The following is a 23,030-nucleotide window of genomic DNA, read 5'->3' as shown; positions in this document are numbered from 1 at the left end:
TCTAGGTTGTTTTACTAAATTTATTTTTTATTATAATAATACCATGCCATTGTAAAGTGTAATCTTTTTCAGTATAAGCAAATAAATACAGACTCAGATCCAAACTAATTTATTAGGAGCTGAAGTTGAAGTATGCCTATTTCAGGCCTAAAAAACCAGTTAGTTAGCCTACGTATTTACTTTTTGTGGGCAAGAAATCTCAATGATAGTTTTAGATAATCCAGAAAAATGAGTTCAAATCAGGTTTCTAGTCAGAAGAACATTCCTTAGTCCACAAAGCTCTTATGGATACCTAACTGACGTTAAGGAGAGCAATAAAAGCGGCTGGGCATAGGTGCTGATCACACCATCCCTTCATTTGCTGAGGTCACAAAAACAGGTGGACTCTACTTCATTTGCTAAAAGACCATCTGGTTTGAAAGGGGAACTTTACTATTTACTTACAATAGATTTCTTCATTCCAGTTTTTCTCAAAAAGTGGCTGGCTAATTTATAAACTCTTTGTAGACTTCTGTTTTGGTTATAATATTCAAACATCAGGATGTAAATTAGCTTAAGATTTGCCAGCTGTAGGCTTACTCTGCTAAAGAAGAAACCAGTGAAAAACTGATATTTTTTAAATAAAACATTTTAAAACTGTGAAGTCACACATGTTTGATATAAAAAGATCATCCATTTCTGTGTAGGTTTGCATTTAAAAATTTTATTAAGACCAGTCTTGTTTTTATTCAACGCAGTTAACTTCCTAAACTTGCTTTTTTTGGGGCAATTGGTTTGTTAGTTTGGCAAAATGTTGGATTTCCAGACTTATTCTTAAAAAATAGCAGAATATTTATTATACAATTCACTCACATTTGTGATAAAAAAGGACATTCTAAAAATTAAATTTTCTGAGTTATTATTTTTGTTTTAAACTTAAATATATAGCCTGCATGTTTAAAAAAATCTCCACTTTAAATAGGTGTCAAGAAAACGATTTTCTACTGGCTATACTGTTGAACCATGGCAACTCCATATTTTGCTGACTTTGAAGTTGTGCCACCAATTTTTGCTGAAATAGATGATGATCTCTGGGCTGATTGTCAAGGTTAGTCAATAAGATGAACTACAAACTATAGAAAACAACAACAAATTTTTTTATCATTCTCTTTTTATAGTTCTGTAACCAACAAATCTTTGAAAATTTTCAGCATCTTATCAGAAATTCTTTTAGTAATTCGTAATGCATCATCTTCAAATATTTTTCAACGTGTTTTATATTTTAGCCCCATGTTTTTACCTACTAGTTATCAGGATTGTTTAAGAGTATGTTAATGAATTATGTTCATCAAATTCACAAATCTCCTTGAAATGTAAATTTTTCTCAAGCATTATCTTTTGTTTTAACTTATTATATTTATCACATTCTTCAGCCGATTATATTTCAATGTGGCAACGAAATTCCCCAAAGTTTATGGAGGAACAAAAGAAAAAAATGATTTTGATGTCATTAAGCCCATTTCTGTTTGGTGTATCTCTCAATTTACCTAAAGTATGGATTGATATTCTTCATCAGTACGGTATTCTAGAAGATCATAGGTGAGTAATTCATTTGTTTTGGTAAAAAAAACTTTTATAAAACTAAATTTCTATCAATAAAATTAAATGAACCACATTGAAAATTATATTTAATCTTCTTAAACACTTTTAATCCTTAAAGCAACGATTTTAAGTAAATATGAATTTTCCATATTAATTAGAAGAAAAAAAATCTATTTTCTTAAACAGCATGCAGCTAAAGAAGGAAATCAAGCTTTCAACATTAATAATGTTGAAAATGTCATTTACTTCTTTACTGCATGATGCTGACCCACTGGGCTACACAATTATTCATACTCTGGTTTAAGTAACTGTTCAAGGATGCACTTTTCCAATAAAAAAATTACTTTCAAATTTATCCAGAATTTAAATATGGGCTTTGTCCAATACAGAGACCAACCTGAAGAATAGAATTCTCCATGTCAACCCACCAATGTTGTAAAACTGGACTTCAGTCAACTCTTAACTGTCTAATAATAGAAACAACAGAAAAGACACTGTTAGTCCTTTTAAAGACATAACCCCCCCCCCCCCCCCCTTCAGTTTGACAAAAATTATCTGCCTTGTCATTCTATAGAATGTCAAGCAGGGAACTGGGAAAGTCTTTAATTAGCTCATCAGTTCGAACAAATTTCCTAGCACTATCATTACCCAAGGGTTAAGCGTAGTGTTTCAGTTGGTTTTATTTTAGTTCAACAATTAAAGTATATTTTTAGCTCTTACCTTCAGGAGAATCTGCTGTTGACTTGATACTGTTTTACTCTGCAGGAAAGAAAAAATATCAGCTTTTAGTAAGGGAGAGCTAGAAATGATAGATATGGTAGAAGCAATTTTTACTCGATGCTCTCAGCTTGTGGTAAGTAGATTTTAAATATTGTCTGGCAACAATTTATAAGTTCTCAACTGTAACCTCTTAGATAGCAGACCATGTTTCACCCCCACCCAAACTCCAAGAAAAGGGGCACAACTGTATAAAATATAAACAAGGAAAAAAAAGGACACTAATAATATAAATATAATATATAAATCAGGTATTTCTTTCTTCTATAGCTAACAAGCAAATTCTGACTGTATCAGAAATTAACAATTTCCATCTGTGGTACTACTCACATCTTTAAATATAAGTTTATTAATTATTAAATAAAATATTCTTACCACTACTATTATTTACATTGTTCTTAATTTATACATATCTCCATTATAGCTTAGTCCATACACTATACACATCCATAATTGTACCTAAAAAATTCTACAGTTACAATAAAAGACTAAATGTTGAAGCAAGTGTTTTTGAAATCTCGTAAAGCTATCAATGTACTATTTTACAGCTAAAACTACTCAAAGGAAATCTGTTTTTGTTTTTGTCTGAAACAATTTTTAGTTGAAATAACGTTATTCAAAAGTAGACTTGGTGATGCACATAAAAGATATAACAAGTGACACAAATCATAAACAAGTATAAGCTGTCTTCGGCAACTACTTGTGTGGGCTATGGCACTGATTTAATGTATGATTGGTCAAAGAGCTAGTGATAGTATTTAACTCAAGTGGATAGTTGTGTTTTTGGGTAGGTGAAAGATGTATTTAGTTACCTAGACAGAGCTGAATCTAGCATTGTGTGTGCTTGCACTTATCTATAGGAGATAATCTGTAGGCTTTTTTTATGAACTTCAAAATATTTTTTATATAGGCCCCTATACTCCATAAAGACAGCTGTAATTAATAAAATTAAAATAGCTGTCTTCTTGTTCACTGAAGTAATAATATACCAAGCCCTACCGTTTCTTACATGAAATCAGATTTGGCTCTTGTATTAAAAACATGGAGTTACTCTGCATTAAATTATGCAAGCATATCTTCTCAGTTACACTACCTGTTTTGTTATTAATGTTACAAAATTATTTTTGCAGTTACTGGATCTAGTTAGTTAAAAAAAATGTAAAATAGAAAAATCATACAAACAAATTTGAAGGATTAACAATGGTTTTTAATGCTGGTCTTTTTTTCACAGGATAACAAGCTGGACCTAAAAACTATACTTAATTTTATTTACGAAGTGGAAGAAAGATCAAAACGGGAAATAGATATTACATACGCTGTTAAAGAAGTTGCTGAACTAGAAGTTTTTAAAAGCATGTGGTGAGTTTATGTGTTGGATTAGCGATGGAACGAGTCTGGCTTAGATAAAGTTTGTTTTGAAACTTAAAATTAAAGCTTTTTTTAAATTATAAGTTCCTGTTTTATTGTTGAGTACACTAAGTCATCTGCAGTTTCATTATTAGTAGGGAAAAAAGCTTTTTAATTGGTTACCAGAAAACCCCACATAATTAATTTGAGATTTTAGTAACAACATTTCTTTATTAAAAGTTTTGTAATCAACTAAATTTTAAAATTCATTTCTTATCAACCTATGGGTTGAATCAGTCCTATGTAAATACAAAAAGAATCTTTTTATATATTCTAATAGTTTTTAAAAATTGCATTTAATTTTTTATTTTTAATAAAATAGTTGACCAGTTTAATTACTTATCTCTTCAGCTGTGTATAAAATACAAATGACATATTTTATTTTAACTTTTAATTTTAAGTGCACATCTTAATTTAAAAGTCATCTCCCCTCTTGCAATTCTTATTTTTCTTCCTTTTCCTGTTTTTTTCTAATGTTTAGCTTCATGTTGAACTCAGGAATTCTTACATTATATAAAAGATGGCTGTGTTACTTTTCTTGATGCTTTTTTTAGGTTTGTTTATCAGAATTCTATCAGTCATTTGGATACATTGAAATCTGATCAAACTTTGAGAAATGTACTCTAAGCACAGCTGTGTTACTTATGAGACAGTTGCGTTGAGAAGTCTAGATAAGATACATGATCTTGTTATTGATGTTTGCACTTTATGTTCACATCCTCCATCCTTTCTAAAGAAACCAAATTCATTATTATGATTTCCTAGAGTTATTACCCATATATTAAATACACTCATTAGGTTTAATTGGCTTATTATTGTCTTCATGGGTAATATTAAATATTTTTAGTCCAAATAACATTATTCAAAAGTAGACATGGTGATGCACAAAAAATATATAACAAGTAGCATTCAGTTATCAATATACTTCCCTAAGAGAGTTTAAAATATTAAAGTTAATGTTATTTCATAGCTTAAAGTCTTTCAAACATATCACTTTGTAAGAATTGCTAGTTTTCCTGATACTTGTAAAGACATTTATTTTGTTTTTGAAGTATTTCAAAGCAAAACCAGGTAAAATTTGAAAAAAGTAAGAACGGCTATTATAAGCATTGTTTTCTGAGTGCGTTTTCCATAGCCACTCCTTATTCCACTACCACACGTAATGGAACTAAACATTCCACATATTATGTGGTTCTGCTGGTTTCAGTTTTCAATTCATAAGTCAGTGTGGGAATCCTGCAGCTATGCTCAGGGTGTAACCCCAACCCAGCCGGCTCTGTCTGGTATCACAGCCAGGGAGGGGGAGGGAGGGGGATCCCCCTGGGTCATAATGGGAAAGACATTTTTTAAACTTGTTTATTTTTTTTTATTGTCGACTCAAGGTGACCTCTATCAACTAGTTATACACACAAAAAAAACCATTTTATTTGAATTGGTTTTCTGATCTTCTTTAACTTTACAATTAAGATTCTATATTATGTAAACTGAATTTTAAAAAAAGCCCCTACAAAAGAATTTTATTTGAATTGGTTTTCTGATCTTTCTTTATTAACATAACAGTTAAGATTCTACATTATATAAACTGCATTAGAGAAAAAAAAAACAAAAAAAAAAAAACAAATTAAAAAATGCACATTGCAGGTTGTAGTTTTTAAATGGGTTGACCTATAATACCTTATTAGATAATGTAAATGTAGTAAGGTAAATTATTACTCAATTTAAGATAAACCTTAGGGTAAAAATAAATTATTATGACACCCTGGAGATCAGTCTGTCAGATGACATACTTCAATTACTTGTAAGCTATTTAAAAATATTAACCACAGTTCAGTAGCAAGGCTATTTATTTGTACAACCCTGTTGTGATGTTGAACACATTCATTGGAAGTGATGTGTGTTTATTTTTGGACACATTTACCTCCCTTCTCTCCTTCTCTCTCCTCTCTCCCCCCCCCCCCCCCCCCCCCCCACACACACACAGGTCCACTGGTGAACTCATAGCCATACTGTACTTTAACAGGAAACATCCTGTTACCCAACCCACTCAAATGTACTCTAAGGAAGTACTTTAAACCTAACAACATAGTACTGTCATTTATACATTGCTGGCCTTCTGGCTTTTGTGTACTTTAAGGAAGTACTTTAAACCTAACAGCATAGTACTGTCATTTATACAAACCTGGTCACCTGACACTTATATACTTTAAGGAACTACTTTCAACCTAAAATAACATAGTACTGTCATTCAGACATTTCTCAGTTCTGGCCATAAGGCATTCGTGTACTTTAAGGAAGTACTTTAATCCTAACAACATAGTACTGTCATTTATACATACCTGGTCACCTGACACTTATGTACTTTATGACTAGTACTTTAAACCTAATATTTTCTACAGTACTTTGCACAACTTTGAACTACCTCTTCATGTTGCAGTATTTAATTTTTTTTTTCAATTCATGCTAACTAATGCATTGCTAGCACTTTTTTCTCTATTCAAACAAACCCAAGGCCTATTGTATTTCCCTGTCTACATGCCTGACATTCTAAAACTATTGGTCCACGTGTTTGATTTAGAATTTAAATGAGCTATTGATTAGAGGAAGAATTCACTGCATAACACAGCTGATAAAATCAATACCAATTCATACCCCAGCAGAAAACCTCTCCTTGTGGAGTAAAATTTGTATTTACAGTGTGCCAGGTCATAACTGGGTCAGCCTTGTTTTTTGGGAATACCCTTTCTTGTGTGTTTGTATCTATGTGATCTATAAATAGCCACAATTGATTTGTCAGTATAGACTAGTTCATGTTGAAACAAATTCTCTGGATTAAAGAGATTGTTTGTCCCTCCTAAGGAATGCTTACCTGTGTTGATTTCTTGCAGTCTTGATACATTGTTGGTTTTAATCAGTGCACTCATTATCATATTGGCTGACTTTTAAAAATTTTGTGGCATTTTTTTAATTACAATATTTTTTTTTCTTGAAAAGGAATTATCTAGGTAAATATAGTATGTTACTATTTACTTAGAGATATTGAAATATTTATAAATTATCTTCTAAAGCTCATTTTTATTATGTTTGTTTATTTAAATACCTATACTGGTTTCAGATGCTTATCAACTGTTATAGGATATCTGTTGGAATTATGTTGTTACATGTCTCAGTGTATCTTACAAAGTAGTTGATGGATCTTCTTCTGCTTTTCTTATTTAAATTAACAACACTAGTTTAACAAGTATTAACAGAAATGCGTGCGTAAACTTTTGTTTCATTAAATTGAGCAAATATTATTCAGCATTTTGTTTTATCTTTCCAAGGGCCCCGCTAAAAAAACATTTTGACCGCAGAAACAAACAGCCACATGTGTGTATGATTTATTTTTTCAAAACAAGTAAGTTTTTAAAATATTTTATGCCGTAAATTTTCTACCTCTAAGTCTAGTTAACTTTCACACCTTACACCATACATTTTGTACCTCTAAGTCTTGTTAACTTTCACATCCTACACCATAAGTTGTGTGCCTCTAAGTCTTGTTAACTTTCACATGTTACAAATTATGCACCTTGTACAACTTGATTTCTTAGATCTTACACGATTATTTTTGTACCTGTCTATGTCAGTTATTTTTGGCTTGTTAACTTTTATGCGACTTAAAATTTGAATTTTCAACTTTTTTTACCAGACTCTTAAAAAAGAGATAATAAAATTACTATTTTTATTTCTTCTTCCCCACAACAGTTCATCATCATTTAGTATCATATGGAAGGGATGGTGTGGATAAGGCTGACTTTACTCGGAAACTTGTAGCCTCAAGAAATGTATGTTATTGAGTTTTAAAAATTGTCTATTGTGTAGATTAAGTATAAATAGGTGTGCTTCATTGCATCAGCAATGCCACTCTCCATTCTCTTTATTGCAATAGAATGTAGACGGTGTATTGATTAATTTACAACATACATATCTAGAAGGGCCCGTGTAATGAAGAAGCAGCTGTTGTTTCCTCCTCTATATTTCTCTCAGTATTTAAGCACAACAGTATTGAAGGATTGAGCTATGTTGTTTAAATGTGCAGCAATTCTGTTGTCTGGTACCCTTGAGCAAAGCACCCCTACACTTCTGCTAGAATAGCTTATCAGTTTTTTGACCTCAGTTAACAAGTCCGTGTTTACTTTTCTTGTCTCAAATCATATATCTGAGCTTGGTGGACAATGGACTGTACAGAATCAGCTCAATTCCATGTCTTGAGTTAAGTGGACTTAGAGATATCCCTCAGAATGAGACCATAAACATATCAAAGATTGGTGGATTTAGAGACATACTTTGGATGAAATCATAAACATATCTAAGCTAGATGGTCTTAAAGACGTCCTTCAGAATGAAATCATAAACATATATAAGCTAGGTGGACTTGAAGAGACATCATTCAGAATCAAGTGAAATATGTATGAATTTTGTAGAAGTCATTAAGAATGGAGTTTCTATACCTAACTTAAGACTTCTATTAATAAAAAGGCAATAGAAAGGATCATCAAAAAGCAATTAATGTTCTGTGATATATTGTGTTTTATCTCAAAGCCATAGCTAGGCTTATTGTGAATCAGTTTATCTAAACACTTTGTTGTAGACTCCTATATAGTATTTTATTTCTATATTATTTATTTAGTCACTGAGCAATTCTTATCAAGTATGATTTTACACATGCTAGATACTACAGCCAGCTGCTGATACTATAAATATCTACTTTAGTATTTCAAAAGCCTAAATGATTTTGTTTGGTCGATATGCTTTCATAGCAGGCACTGTTTTGTTAACATTTTCCAACCCTGTTTTGTTTACGTTTTCCAGCTGTTAAAAAATGATGTCAACATAAACAGAGGGCTAGCAGCATTTGAAGAAGGAAACTATACCTTGGCACTGGAAATATTTACATTACTACTTAAGCATGAGTGAGTACATCTATTTTTAGAACATCCTAGTGCTACACACTGTGGTCAAAGTCTGAAGGATGTATTTTATACAATCTTGTCAGTGATTCACCAGTAATAATTTCCAGGAAAAGTTAACTAAGATTAGTCATCACAGAGTACTTCAATTTTATGAGTACTGTTTTGGAGTCTGAATGGATTTCAGCTACTTCTTATTATCCTTTATCATGTAATTTTTAGGTATATATATATTAACTTTTCCTTTCTGTTTATTTTTCCTTGTGTTTTTTTTTGTAACTTAGATTATATATTTATCTTCAGCCCATTTAACAGTTTATTATATAGTAAGAGAGCTGAAACGTATAAAAAGTTAGACAACAATTGGTGAGTTATAACTATGTTTACCTTTACATCCTTCTGTAACCCTTTTAGCACTTGGGAAAAGTTGTCCTATTTTTGTTGTTAATTTAAAAAAAAAAGTCTTTTTAATAGTTAACCATTCTATTAATTGTGTGCGTTTATTCTTTTGACATGCCTGGGTTGGTTTCTTATGTTTCTGGAATGTGTATTATACTAAAATTGATTTGCTCTTCACTGTTTAGACAATAGAATTTTCTGAAGTTTTTTGTTTTAAGAAAAAATGTATGGTATTATAGAAACAATTCAAATATACCTAAAAACATATTAATTTAATAATCTTAATGTTAACGTCTTTTTTCACTGTTGTATTTTGATTTTATTCAAAATTAAACAAATATAATCAGCTTAATGATCTCATTTATTTTACTATTGTATTTTAATTTCATTGAAAATTATACAAATATAATCAGCTTAATGATCTCGTGGTTTTTACTGTTGCATTTTAATTTGATTGAACTCGCCCATCATCACTGACAGTAGTTATCTACTGACTCACCCACACAAATATCAATTTTACACAAAGAAAATAAACAATTCATGCTTTAGCAACTTTACTTTTTCATCTTTAATCCTCTTTTGTTTTTGTTCTATTATAAAATAGCAGCTGTGCTTTGTATCAACATATAATTTTTATGTAGGAGGAAGCAGCTGATATAATTTTTGTTTTTATAGATAAATTCTACATTAGATTTATTTATGATTTATAAACAAGTTGTTTAAGGAACAAGTTGCAGGATGTGTTTCCAAAATGAAATTACTCTATTTATTGCATTAGGTTTCTGTGTTTCCCTGTTTAATATGAAGATTGTAGTGTTGTATCACAACATTAGGTTTTATTCTTTCCTTAAATAATGTTGAGATCACACAGTTGAGTGTTGTATTAGGTTTTATTTTTTCCTTCAGTAATGTTGGTATCACACAGTTGAGTGTTGTATCACAACATTAGGTTTTATTCTAACCTTCTATAATGTTGGGATCACACAGTTGGTAGTGTTGTATCACAACATTAGGTTTTATTCTTTCCTTCAATAATGTTGGGACCACACAGTTGGTAGTGTTGTATCACAACATTAGGTTTTATTCTTTCCTTCAATAATGTTGGGACCACACAGTTGATAGTGTTGTATCACATTATCACAACATTAGGTTTTATTCTTGGGATCATAGGCTTGATTGTATTGTGTACTGTAGGTATGAGTGATCCAAACTTATCTTTTTGTTGTCATCATTATAAATTCAATAGTAGCACACACTGCATATTGTAAAGTCCATCCTATATATCTAAACCACACTATTTAATACACCACTATCCTTTATATCTAAACCACACTCTTTAATGAATTACCATGCTATATATCTAAACCACACTATTTAATACACCACCACACTATTTAATGCATCACAACCCTGTATATCAAAATGACAAAATGTAATAAGAACCCCAGCCAGTTTATTATGAAATGATCTATGCTGAAATGTGTTCCACAGGGAAGCTTTGTGTGACTGTATCAGAGCTGTAGCATTGGACAAGAAATCTGCTGAGGTGAGCTATTACATGCATCATTTACTTCAGCCTTGTCTCTTGCTTACACTGACCAACTGATTACGTGCTTACACTGTCCAACTGATTACATCATCTCTTTGTTTACTTCAACCATCTCTCTTGCTTACACTGTCCAACTGATTACATTATCTCTTTGTTTACTTCAACCTTCTCTTGCTTACACTGTCCAACTGATTATGTGCTTACACTGTCCAACTGATTATGTGCTTACACTGTCCAACTGATTATGTGCTTACACTATCCAACTGATTATGTGCTTACACGATCCAACTGATTATTTAATTATATTGCCTAACCAGTTTCTGACATACATAGTCTTGTTGATTTCATGTTTACCTTGTTCAACTGGTATCTTGCTTACATTCTTATATTATCTGACATATTTCTTCTTACATTGTCTGACTGATTTCTTCTTATATTATCTGACTGATTTCTTCTTATATTGTCTGACAGATTTCTTGCTTACATTATCTTTTGACTGATTTCTTGCTTACATTGTATTGCTGATTTCTTGCTTACATTGTATGACAGATTTCTTTCTTACTTTGTCCAACAAGAGACTTGTTTAGTTTGTCTATCTGTTTCTTAAGTTGCATATTGTTTCAATTGTTGATAGTTCACATTTTACAGAAACACACTTCTCTTCATTGCTTATTAATGTAACTAGGGTAGGCCTAACTACTAGTTACAAATCTGATAACGAACGAGAAGCCGAGACGCAGTTTACAGTCTGATGCAACTATAACAGGTGGCTTATTAGATCGGTCTGATAACAATCTCAAAGCCAACGCGTGCTATTTTGGGAAACGGTACGAGAAGTTTCAGACGAGCTGTCAACTTTGATTGATGGGATGCAGATGTTTTAGTAAATCGGACGGTAGGTCAGAAACTGCGACATTAGTATTCGGATACATCGATTACAAGTATCGATTACGGAAATGGAGACAAGTACGACTACGAATACTAAGGATAAATAGGAGGGGACGGCGGAGATCGCTCTCTTCTCTTTTCACCGCTAGTTGTGACAGTATCAATGTTGGTTATAGAACGGGTTAGCCGTATTGTGTAAAGAAGGACTATAGACATGTGGATTCAGTTATACGAAGCCTAGTGAGGACTGTTAGGGGGTCAGTTGATCCAGACTATTATTGAGAAGCATTCCTGTTGATTTCTTGTGTGATTATGAAACATTTCTTGATTCATGTAATAAAGGATCAATAGCGAACCTGCATCTTGAGTATCTATACTGTGGTCGATGTTGTCTAGAATGAGTGGTCAGAACTCGTTAACATTTGGCACTACAGACAATTAGGTCTCATTACATGTGGCGTGCGAGCATAGTAACTGTTGGCTCGTTATAATTGGCGTTGTCGGCAGGATAAATGTCCGCCCGTTACAATTGCCGCTGCGAGCAGGGTAGATGTTCGCCCGTTACATTAAAATTGTCAAACAGAAGATGTTTGTTTAATTTGACTATTAAATTTTAGCACATTCTAGTATAGTTATCAACATTTTATTCACTTCTTGTTAGTTACATTTATTCTATCTTTTGAAGAAACATTGAGCCAAACATCATAAAATATTTGTTCCGCTTACACACAGTTGAGTTTTTTAATAAGCTCACCAGAAACTTGCCCAGTCTTCTCACACACTTCTTCAAATTGAAAACTCAAAAAATAAAATGTGTATAAAAGCAAATTTGCGTTTCAACAATATAAAAAAAAGAATAGAAAATAATTCATGAACTGCTCAACAACAAATCAATATCTAGCGTATTCATACTCACCCGCATAACACAAAATCAATACAATGTGTTAGATCAAAACTCAACATACCATGACACTCAGAGTTGAATGAATGTTATGCCAACAATGGTTAGGTAATTTTTTGTATACAGTTTTGTTGAGTTAAATGAATATTACTTGGCAACAATGGGTAGATAATTGTTGTGTACATTTGTGTTTAGAATTGTCTGGAGGCCGCCCGGCTGTATCTACACTTTAGTTATATCGACAAGGCTGAGGATATGAACAAAACAGCCATGAAAAATTCTTCGGATTCATCCATCATAAAGTCTTATAACCAGCTGCAGCAGGATATTGAAGGTATGTTTGGATCTGTGGTGTGGTTTGGACTTGTTTGTATTTGTCTATGATGTGGGTTTGAGCTTGTTAAGATCTGTGGTGTGGTTTGAACTTGTTTGTATCTGTTTATATTTGAACTTGTGCTTTGTATCTGTGGTTTATATTTGAACTTAATGTTGGGATCTGTGGTGTGGTTTGAACATGTTTGTTAAGATCTGTGGTGTGATTTGAACTTGTTTGTTTAGATCTGTGGTGTGGTTTGAACTTGTTTGTATCTGTTTATATTTGAAGGTGTGCTTTGTATCTTTGTTTATATTTGAACTTGTGCTTTGTATCTGTGTTTATATTTGAATTTGTGCTTTGTATCTGTGTTTATATTTGAAGGTATGCTTTGTATCTGTGTTTATATTTGAAGGTGTGCTTTGTATCTGTGTTTGTATTTGAACTTGTGCTTTGTATCTGTGTTTATATTTGAACTTGTGCTGTGTATCTGTGGTATAAATGTGACCTTTTTTTTATGTCTGTGGTTTATATTTGAACTTGTGCTTTATAGCTGTGGTGTATATTTGACCTTTTTTATGTCTGTGGTTTATATTTGAGCTAATTGTTTGGATCTGTGGTATATATTTGACCTTTTTATGTCTGTGGTTTATATTTGAGCTAATTGTTTGGATCTGTGGTATATATTTGACCTTTTTATGTCTGTGGTTTATATTTGAGCTAATTGTTTGGATCTGTGGTATATATTTGACCTTTTTATGTCTGTGGTTTATATTTGAGCTAATTGTTTGGATCTGTGGTATATATTTGACCTTTTTATGTCTGTGGTTTATATTTGAGCTAATTGTTTGGATTTGTGGTATATATTTGACCTTTTTATGTCTGTGGTTTATATTTGAGCTAATTGTTTGGATCTGTGGTATATATTTGACCTTTTTATGTCTGTGGTTTATATTTGAGCTAATTGTTTGGATCTGTGGTGTGTGTATGAAATTGTTGATTGGTTTTATTTGAAATGCTTGTTTGTATCTGTGGTTTATATTATAAGTTTTTGTTTAGATATGTGGTTTTATTTGAAATGATTGTTTGTATCTGTGGTTTATATTATAAGTTTTTGTTTAGATATGTGGTTTTATTTGAAATGCTTGTTTGTATATGTGGTTTATATTATAACTTTTTGTTTAGATATGTGGTTTTATTTGAAATGATTGTTTGGATCTGTGGCATATAAGTTTTTGTTTAGATATGTGGTTTAATTTGAAATGATTGTTTGAATCTGTGGTTTATATCATAACTTTTTGTTTGGATATGTGGTTTTATTTGAAATGATTTTTTGGGATCTGTGGTTAGTATTTGAAGTTGTTGTTCTCTGTGTGACTTAAGATAAAAAAAATAAAGTAAAAAATTCAAATATATTTAAAGAGCTTCCTAACAAAATGCTGTTCTGAAGATGTTCATGTCACAGATCATATGCCTTTCCTCCTGTATAAGCCATAAAAATGAACTTTCATTACTGAGATCAAATAACTATTAACATCTTTATCGGACTAAAATCATATCAGAGAAGATTGCTGCCCCACCCCCCTTCCTCCAAAAAAAAATAGCTCTGTTCTATTTATTGTTAAGTGTTGCACACTTGCAAAGTACAAAATCTAATACATTTTTTGTCAACAAACTGCAAGGGGAATAAACCATGTAAAACATATAATGATGCAGTGATCATCTCCCTTCCCAATACTCTGCTTGCGTTTGGCTACAACTTTTGATATTTTAATCGCCAAATGGGGGGGGGGGGGGGGGGGGGGGAGGGAATGGGAGGACTGTGGAAAGTAATCTTCAAAGTCACTATTTTACAACATAACACTCAGTCAATACAAAAATAAATCAAGCATTAAAACGTTTTTAGGTTTAGAAGCTTTTAAATGCAATAAAAAATATTTAAAAACAGACATTTTCATAAAAATCTATAATAGTTCACCTGAAAAAAATGATTGATAAGCCATCTGGACTGACTAATTCGTTTCACTGTTCTTTAAGAGAATGTGTTTATTATATTTTTAGTTTGTATAAAGCTTACTATAAAGATTTTTGTACTTGATTTATGTTCTTCTTTTTTGCAGTTAATATTATAAAGGAAGTTAGTTTTAAAGTTTAAAACCAATTGATAGCTTTTTTTTTCTTTCCAAGCTTATCATTTTTAAGTCAACTTTTACCCATTATAAAAATTAATTTAGACCTGATCAATTCAGTTATAGTTTGCAATAGAATATGCTGCCAATATTCCCATATAAAAGACGTCTATCTAGTTTTTTTTTCATTTTAACACGTTTTTATTAACTCGGCTTCGCGTTTGTGTGTTTGTTGTTAAAATTGACATCGAAAATTAGCCCACTTCTGATTGTTCTATAGTTCCGAAATTTGGCATGCAGGCTACTTTCGCCTAACAATTTCAGATGCAATCATAAAAACTAGCAATTAGAGACCGTAATTAGCTTAATTTAATTACGCCCAAAGGACCATAAAATTGAGGACATGATTTCTAAAGATACCGACAAGACTGGAGGCTTATTGACACAGTTACTTCGGCCCCAATCGATGTGAGCGCGCTGGCCGTGATCGTATAGTGGTTAGTACTTCGCGTTGTGGCCGCGACAACCCAGGTTCGAATCCTGGTCGCTCAAGATTTTTTTAGTCCGTGTATTTATAAACACTTAGTCAATTCATACTTAATCAAGTCATTAGATAAAGTAGAAAATAAACTATATAAAAAACTTTTTTAAAAACCACGTTTTTCATGTGTAGCAACGGACTAAAAAGGAGAAAATAAAATACTTAAAAAAAACTTTTTAAAAAACCACGTTTTTCTTGTGGACTAAAAAGTAGAAAATAACTATTTACATACATTTGATGACAAAAAACGTGGGTCGGGCAGATGGGTCGGGAAATTTGATGGTGAACGTACCCACGTTTTTTGTCATCAAATGTATGTAAATAGTTATTTTCTACTTTTTAGTCCACAAGAAAAACGTGGTTTTTTAAAAAGTTTTTTTTAAGTATTTTATTGCTTTTATATTGGTAAACAATGTTTAAGAACACAGCTCACCGGACTGATAGCTTCTACTTAGTTATCTCCCCTTTTGTTATTGACTATAGTTGCCTTTAAATACATTTTTGATAACTAATTAAGTATATAATTACTCGATTAAAGTGAGATGTTCTTGTATCATCATTGGCAATGCTCTTGACTGCAAAATATTGATAAACATCAGTTTATTTTGAAAGGGGCTATCATTGGGTCAGAAGATTTGACCATAAACTGACTGGCAGATTGACATTAAGACTAAGTAATATCTTGTAAAACTTACTTTAATGACACCTTCTGTTTATTAATGGTACTTCTTCCTATGGGATTCTCAGCTTTCATTTCCCTACATGGTTAAGTATCGATAGCTAAAATTGAGAACCTCACAATATACCTGTTAAAATTTAAATACAAATATTAATAAAAAAAATGCTAAATTAAAAAAAAATAAAAACTAAAAAGACAGGATACAACCTTATATAAAACACCACCAATGTTATACACAGAATCTATATATATAATTCTCTTCTGGGAGACGCTAGAAAACAAGCTGTAAGCGCGCTCCCTACCACCCCCACCCCTACATGGTCTGGTGAGCTGTGGTTCACACTAAATGTTTACAAGCAGAGCCGGGTTTAGTGACGACTATTAGGGGCAGATAATTTAGTTTGAAACGATTTTAAACGTAGGGGGGGAGGGGGGTAACTAAGTGGAGTTTACTTTAACGGAGGGGGGGGGGTATCGTCCTTAACGAGCTACTTATAGTGTTTTAAAGAAATATTTTCAGTGGCAGCGTTGGTACTGTCGAATTCACAAATTATGAATTACTGAAAAGTAGAAAAACAACAACTAAATAGCGGCGTATGATATGCCGCGGGTCGGCTCGTATATTATAGTCTGTGAGATAGAGGAAGATTTGGAAATTGGGTATTTTATTTATAATTTGAGTGCAAGGATGTAAAACCTTTACCGTCTTTTAGTATCACATATACTTCTTAATCAATAAACAATGTAATGATAGACTGTTGTGGTACGTTGAAATATATCATGGCATAGTATTTTTTTTTACAAATAGAATTTCATGTGATTTGCTAGTATAAAATTTCTAGTAACAGTGTAGATTACATTTGAAGTAATTGTGACTCTTCTTAAAAAAAATTTGTTTAAAAGATGAGTCACCGTTGCTTTGAAGTCTGTAGACAAAGATATCCATTAACACCCTACCATTTAACCTGATTTATGCGTCAACACAGTTACAAGATTTTTATTTTTGTTTTGTTTTATTTGTTTGTCTGTCTGCCCACCTCCATGTGTCACGCTTTCATGTCTGACACACATGTTTACGACCGACCTACATCAGACTTAAACTAGAATAAACAAACAAAGCACAATTTCACATTCACACTTTGTTGTCATAAACATCAATCCAACACTCTGTTCATGAAAGTGATTTTAAAAAATAAACGTTCGCTCTTACTCATGAAAAAAAATGAAGAAAAAAATATGTTTACACTACGAACATAAATTTTCACTAATGACTTTTTTTTTTCTTAATGAATGAATTTCTATTTTTTTTTTCTCTCCAGCTTTCAGTCTTCAAGGGAGGTCAAAGAGCAGGTGTGTTGGCTTTGTTTACTTAATACATGGAATACAGGTTTTAGTTTTTGTGTGGGGTGGCAGTTGAAGACAGTTAAGACCAGTGCAGAAAGTGTAGAATGCTCTACAACTAGTTTCTATGTGGGGTGACGGAGGAGGTTAAGACTTGTGCAGAGGAGAGAAGACGGCTGCCTCGACTAGTTTCTGTGTGGGGTGACGGAGGAGGTTAAGACTTGTGCAGAGGAGAGAAGACGGCTGCCTCGACTAGTTTCTGTGTGGGGTGACGGAGGAGGTTAAGACTGGTGCAGAATGTTGCTACAACTGCCTGCTGGGTTGTGGTGGCTGTGGTTCATGAACTTATGGATTCTGTTTTTGTTTAAATTCACCAGGAACAAAGAGAGGGACAACACGAGCGTGGAGAAAGTGGAGGAAAAAGAAAACGAGGTGTGTATTTTTATGTGTTAATTAATTAAACTTAGTTTGATTTTTTTTTTTTGCGTTTAAACTTTTTAGATGCTATAACTTAGGCAGATCAGAAAAAAGAATTTATACATAATATTCATTTAATTAAATGATTCTAGTGATGAAAAATATTTTAAATGATAAAAAAAAAAATGAAAATATATTTGTTATTGTTATGTCTTAAGGTAATAATTTAAGATTAAGAAACAATAATAATTTACAAATGTGTATTAATGAATAAAAATTGTTTTCTTTTAACTTTCTACTATTTGCATAATAGTTCATCGTTATTAAAACATAAAACATATTTCAGTCTGTAACAACAGTAACACATGATTTTTTTAATTATTAAAATACTTTTTAAAAAATCATTCCAGCCTCCTGAGGATGGATTACCCATGACAGAATATATTGTAAATTTATCCAACGGATCCAGTGCATACTGGATGAAGCAGTATAATAAAGCCATTGAATCATATCAAAATGCTATGAATTTATTATCGAAATATGGTGCAAAGGTAAGTCAATCATTATTCAGTATAATTGCCAAATATGTTCAAATTTTTAAGGAAATTTATTTAATGGTTTAAATAAATTTTATTAAGTTAAAAACAAGTATTTAATTAAAATATAGATTAACTAGGTTTAACTGAAATATTAGTTCTGCTATCAACAACAAATCATGTTATAATACTCTTGAGAGTTAAATATAGGGGAAAAAGAGTTACTTTATAATTATTCTTATACTTGGTCATCCAATTTACCTTGTTTGTACATGTACATTGAAACTGGGTTTCCTCAGGTATTTAATGTAGAAGATAAAGATGTGATGGTGTTACATTTTGTCTATGGCTTAGCTTGTATTCGATCTTCTAATTTGAATGTAAGTCTCATAATACATTTTTTTTTAAATTTCTTTGTTGTAGATCTATATTTTTTTTACTGTTGATTTTTTATTTTATTTTATTAAAAATCTCTATTTCTTACTGATTAGTATATATATTTTCTCTATTGAAAACTTAAATAAGTATTGTGATCATGTCTCTAATCTTTTTCATTTTCTAGAATGTACAAAATGCAATCGACAAATTTCTTACAATACTTAGATCACCTGAGCCTTTTTTGGCTGTGTATTATGGATTAGGGGAGGCTTATTTTTTACTTAATAGGTTAGTACATTTTTACCAATGGCAACAAGTAGCAACAAAAATAAAGCTAGCATTGAACGCAAAGATTGTTTTCCTTGTGAAAAGACAATGACTGTCGTTTGAACTGAGAGAGAAAATAGATGTGAATTAACAAATTTGGATGTGAGAATGTTTTTGAAGAAGAGAAGATTATTAATTGTAGACTTTTTTAAAATGATTGGTTAAATTGTCCTAATTTGTGAATTATCTTTCCTAGAATTGAAGAAGCAAGACAGTATTTAAAACTAGGATTGGAAAAGTTGAAAAATATTGAGCAGGAAGACTTGGTCAAGTGGCCACAGAGTAGTAAATCAATAGATGAAACAAATCACAGTAAATTACTGGTAGGTCAAACAGAATCAATTGCCACAAAACCATTCTTTTTATCACCACTCATTTAAAAATAAAACAATCCAATGAAATATTGAATGCTTTTATGCATTACTTTTTTTTAGACATTTAATCTCCCTAAACATTTTTACTTATCTGTTCTTCTTCTTCTTCTTCGTTCTTAATTATTAGTGTTGAAGGGGATCGAGATTTATCTGCCAGTGCGTTTGAACTCGAGACTTTGTTCGAATTTATCAACCATGAGCTTTTTTTTTTTGCCGACTCGACCACGCCTCCAACACAATTAAGCGTTACGTGTCAACTGGTTATGCGCCATTGAGGCCATTGACTCCGATTTCAGCCTGCTTTTCTTTTTGGATTTGCTTCCATAGCCTTTGTCCAACCAAGAACAAACTGCAAGGCAGCAGTTGTTTAATTTTGGAGTTGTCTCTCCTAGAAGAGTGGCTGTCCCCAGCTAACGAGCCTCATCTGCCCGAGGGTTCGAACTCGAGACTTTTCGGTTTAGCAACCATGAGCTTTACCGACTCGACCACGCCGCCCCTGTTACTTATCTGTATTCTCCTGTATTTTGTTGTAGAATTGAATGATAACATTTTTTACCCACACAAAAACAATATTACTATCTTTTATCTGCTAAACAAATTATTTAAAAAAATATAGCCTTACTTTAAAAAATAAGTGTAACTGCACTAGGTCTTCTTAATGCAAATAATGGTTCAATTGTTTTGTTGTTCATTGTAGTTTCTGCATTCTACTTTACCTTGTGCATACAAATGTTATAAAATAACCAAACATAGTAAATAACTTTAAGTTTTAAAAAAAAACTTTTGTATTGATAGAATTGCCTAGACCATGCAAAAAGTTTTTTTTTAAAGATTTGCCCTTAAGTCTTTTTGATACATAACTGATACATAGAAAAAATTAAATTGGGTTGCCATATGGAATCTACAACAATTCTTGCCATCATAATAATGAATGAAACACAGTTGTGTTTCCACTTTCACCAGGCCCACTCAGTCTTTTCTGTCATGTTCATGAAGATAGGGCTCCAATTCCTTTAGCCCTTTATGACTTTATGAATTAGTTCTGTAATACCAAGGATCTTTTATTATTCACTTCTGTCATTCAAATCTAAATTTATTAAAATGTTAATAAGGTATGTTCTAAAATTTTATACCTTGCTTTACTGCATTTTGTTGTGTTTATATTTGTATATATATATATATATATATATATATATATATATATATATATATATATTTATCTTTTACTTAAATAATAATGCTCTTCCATGTGAATTAAATAAAACGTGTTTTAAATTCCAGAAATTAATGAAAGACCGATTAGAACAATGCACTTTACCATCCAAGTCTGATACCATATGTCCATTTCATCTTGACGCAGAGAATAGTTCCAGAGAAATTTTATATAATTACCCTGATTATAAGGTTAGCTGTTTGATTTTGAATCATGGATCAGAACATGTGTTAATTGTTACAATATAAGGGACATAACTATATTAAATCATGTCACTTGGCAAGGGACATAATTTATAAAATTTTTTTTTGTCATAATGTGACACCTTTTTAAAAAAGTTGTCACATGACAAGCGACAGCTTTTTTTTTTTTGAAAGAAAAATTTTCACAGTAGAAGATTTAACTCCCCAGCCCCTATAGACCATCTGATTCGAAAGGGCACTTTTTCACCATCACATGTCTTACTATAGCTTTCCTCTTTCTCAGGGTTCCGTGATATTAAACTGCAGCGCCAAATGTGTTTTAACTTTCCACTCTGTGTGTTGGAAGCTGTACAAGCAGGGTTTGACAGAAAAATATTTAGACAAGGTTTGTTTTCTTTCATGGCTTTTGAAAGTGCATATTTTTATGCTTCATAGATTTTGAAAATAGACAAAAAATAGTAAGGAAAATGATAGTTTTGTGGGGTCTTATAAAAAATCCTGTAAACTTATAATCAGGATTAACCTACCCTGTTATTAATTAAATGCTGAATATTATGGCAGGGGTCATAATTAGGGTTATGTTCAAGATTGAGGTCAGGGTTAGGGTTGTGATAGTAGACAGTAATTTCAATATCCATTACCTTTTTATGTGACGGTGTGGTTAGACAGAAGAGTGCAAGGCTGCTAACAAAAAAGTCTTGAGTTTGAATCCTGGGCTTGAGTCCTTAGGGCATCCCTGAGTCAACCATGGAATGATTGGAAAGTAAAAATGGTTAGGCATATAATTGACCAGACTATTTCTTGATATACTGGGGTCATAGAAATAGGTGAACTCTACTTTAAAAGCCCTATTGACCTCCAGGTCAAAAAGGGTAACTTTACATTTACTTGCCTCCTATGTTTGAGTAAGCCCCCTTGTATTTATTTCAGGACATTCTAGACAAACCCTGCCCCACCTCCGGCTGCTGGGGACTTATACGGTGTATTACAATAGAGAAACCTGGGATAGACAAGAAGCGCAAGTTTATTGTAAGTTTTGTTTTTGTGTTGAGCATTACTTGCTGTCTCTGTGTCACTATTCTCATTTGGGGTACACACCACTGTCACTATTCTCATTTTGGGTCTGAACTCACTGTCACTATTCTCATTTGGGGTTCCAGCCCCCTAATGTTACTATTCTCATTTGGGGTCCAGACATCATTGTCACTATTCTCAGTTGGTACAGTCTCAATTAAGGTCAAAACCTTACCATTGTAATAACATTAAAATTTCACTGTCAAAGTAGGGTCCACACCTTTCTACAACACTCCAGCCTGTATTGCCTCAATAGGGATCAGAACCTTCCTCAATAGGGGTCAAAACTTGATGGTTTAAATAAGGGATCCATGCTTATCTCGCCGCTGTCTCAAGTGGGGTCTCTATCTCACTGTCTCAAATAGGGTCCAGATCTCACTGTCTCAAGTGGGGTCCATCACACTGTCTCAAGTGGGGTCCAGATCTCACTGTCTCAAATAGGGTCCAGATCTCACTGTCTCAAGTGGGGTCCATCACACTGTCTCAAGTGGGGTCCAGATCTCACTGTCTCAAATAGGGTCCAGATCTCACTGTCTCAAGTGGGGTCCATCACACTGTCTCAAGTGGGGTCCAGATCTCACTGTCTCAAATAGGGTCCAGATCTCACTGTCTCAAGTGGGGTCTCTATCTCACTGTCTCAAATAGGGTCCAGATCTCACTGTCTCAAGTGGGGTCTCTATCTCACTGTCTCAAATAGGGTCCAGATCTCACTGTCTCAAGTGGGGTCCAGATCTCACTGTCAATTGGGGTCCATATCTGACTGTCTCAAGTGGGGTCCAGATCTCACTGTCTCAAATAGGGTCCAGATCTCACTGTCAATTGGGGTCCATATCTGACTGTCTCAAGTGGGGTCCAGATCTCACTGTCTCAAATAGGGTCCAGATCTCACTGTCCCAATTGGGGTCCATATCTGACTGTCTCAAGTGGGGTCCACATATCACTGTCTCAAGTGGGGTCCAGATCTCACTGTCTCAAGTGGGGTCCAGATCTCACTGTCTCAAGTGGGGTCCAGATCTCACTGTCTCAAGTGGGGTCCAGATCTCACTGTCTCAAGTGG

General features: G+C 32.7%; 1 protein-coding gene and 1 long non-coding RNA gene across 4 annotated transcripts in view; one reads left to right on the top strand and one right to left on the bottom strand.

The window, feature by feature from the left end:
* Window positions 1–961: 961 nt before the first annotated feature.
* LOC131931932 (uncharacterized) overlaps window positions 962–23,030 on the top strand; it is a 49,458-nt gene continuing 27,389 nt past the window's right edge. The window contains exons 1-19 of one of the 3 annotated variants that reach the window (XM_059288765.1): window positions 962–1,087; window positions 1,413–1,578; window positions 2,347–2,434; window positions 3,590–3,717; window positions 7,086–7,159; window positions 7,507–7,586; window positions 8,614–8,714; window positions 9,015–9,077; window positions 10,602–10,656; window positions 12,644–12,782; window positions 17,430–17,460; window positions 17,829–17,883; window positions 18,279–18,419; window positions 18,704–18,784; window positions 18,967–19,070; window positions 19,306–19,432; window positions 20,765–20,887; window positions 21,183–21,284; window positions 21,830–21,928. In XM_059288765.1, coding sequence (XP_059144748.1) covers window positions 1,003–1,087; window positions 1,413–1,578; window positions 2,347–2,434; window positions 3,590–3,717; window positions 7,086–7,159; window positions 7,507–7,586; window positions 8,614–8,714; window positions 9,015–9,077; window positions 10,602–10,656; window positions 12,644–12,782; window positions 17,430–17,460; window positions 17,829–17,883; window positions 18,279–18,419; window positions 18,704–18,784; window positions 18,967–19,070; window positions 19,306–19,432; window positions 20,765–20,887; window positions 21,183–21,284; window positions 21,830–21,928 — 1,842 coding nt within the window. In that variant the 5' untranslated portion in view covers window positions 962–1,002. Of the gene's footprint in view, window positions 1,088–1,412; window positions 1,579–2,346; window positions 2,435–3,589; window positions 3,718–4,210; window positions 4,320–6,571; window positions 6,768–7,085; window positions 7,160–7,506; window positions 7,587–8,613; window positions 8,715–9,014; window positions 9,078–10,601; window positions 10,657–12,643; window positions 12,783–17,429; window positions 17,461–17,828; window positions 17,884–18,278; window positions 18,420–18,703; window positions 18,785–18,966; window positions 19,071–19,305; window positions 19,433–20,764; window positions 20,888–21,182; window positions 21,285–21,829; window positions 21,929–23,030 lie in introns of those variants that run through there. The other 2 variants (XM_059288767.1, XM_059288766.1) reach the window with 2 other exon arrangements.
* On the bottom strand, window positions 979–6,477 carry LOC131931933 (uncharacterized). The gene is made up of 3 exons (XR_009384413.1): window positions 6,415–6,477; window positions 2,302–2,340; window positions 979–1,112 (listed from the first exon to the last, which is right to left on the bottom strand). It is a non-coding gene; the product is annotated as an uncharacterized LOC131931933 (long non-coding RNA).

The sequence above is a fragment of the Physella acuta genome, unplaced genomic scaffold (assembly GCF_028476545.2).
Source record: "Physella acuta isolate Inbredline_101_S28 unplaced genomic scaffold, ASM2847654v3 ptg002059l, whole genome shotgun sequence".
In the NCBI taxonomy this organism is placed as follows: Eukaryota; Metazoa; Mollusca; class Gastropoda; family Physidae; genus Physella; species Physella acuta.
The sequence above is the reverse complement of the archived record's forward strand: the minus strand, read 5'-3'. Positions and strand labels throughout refer to the sequence as shown.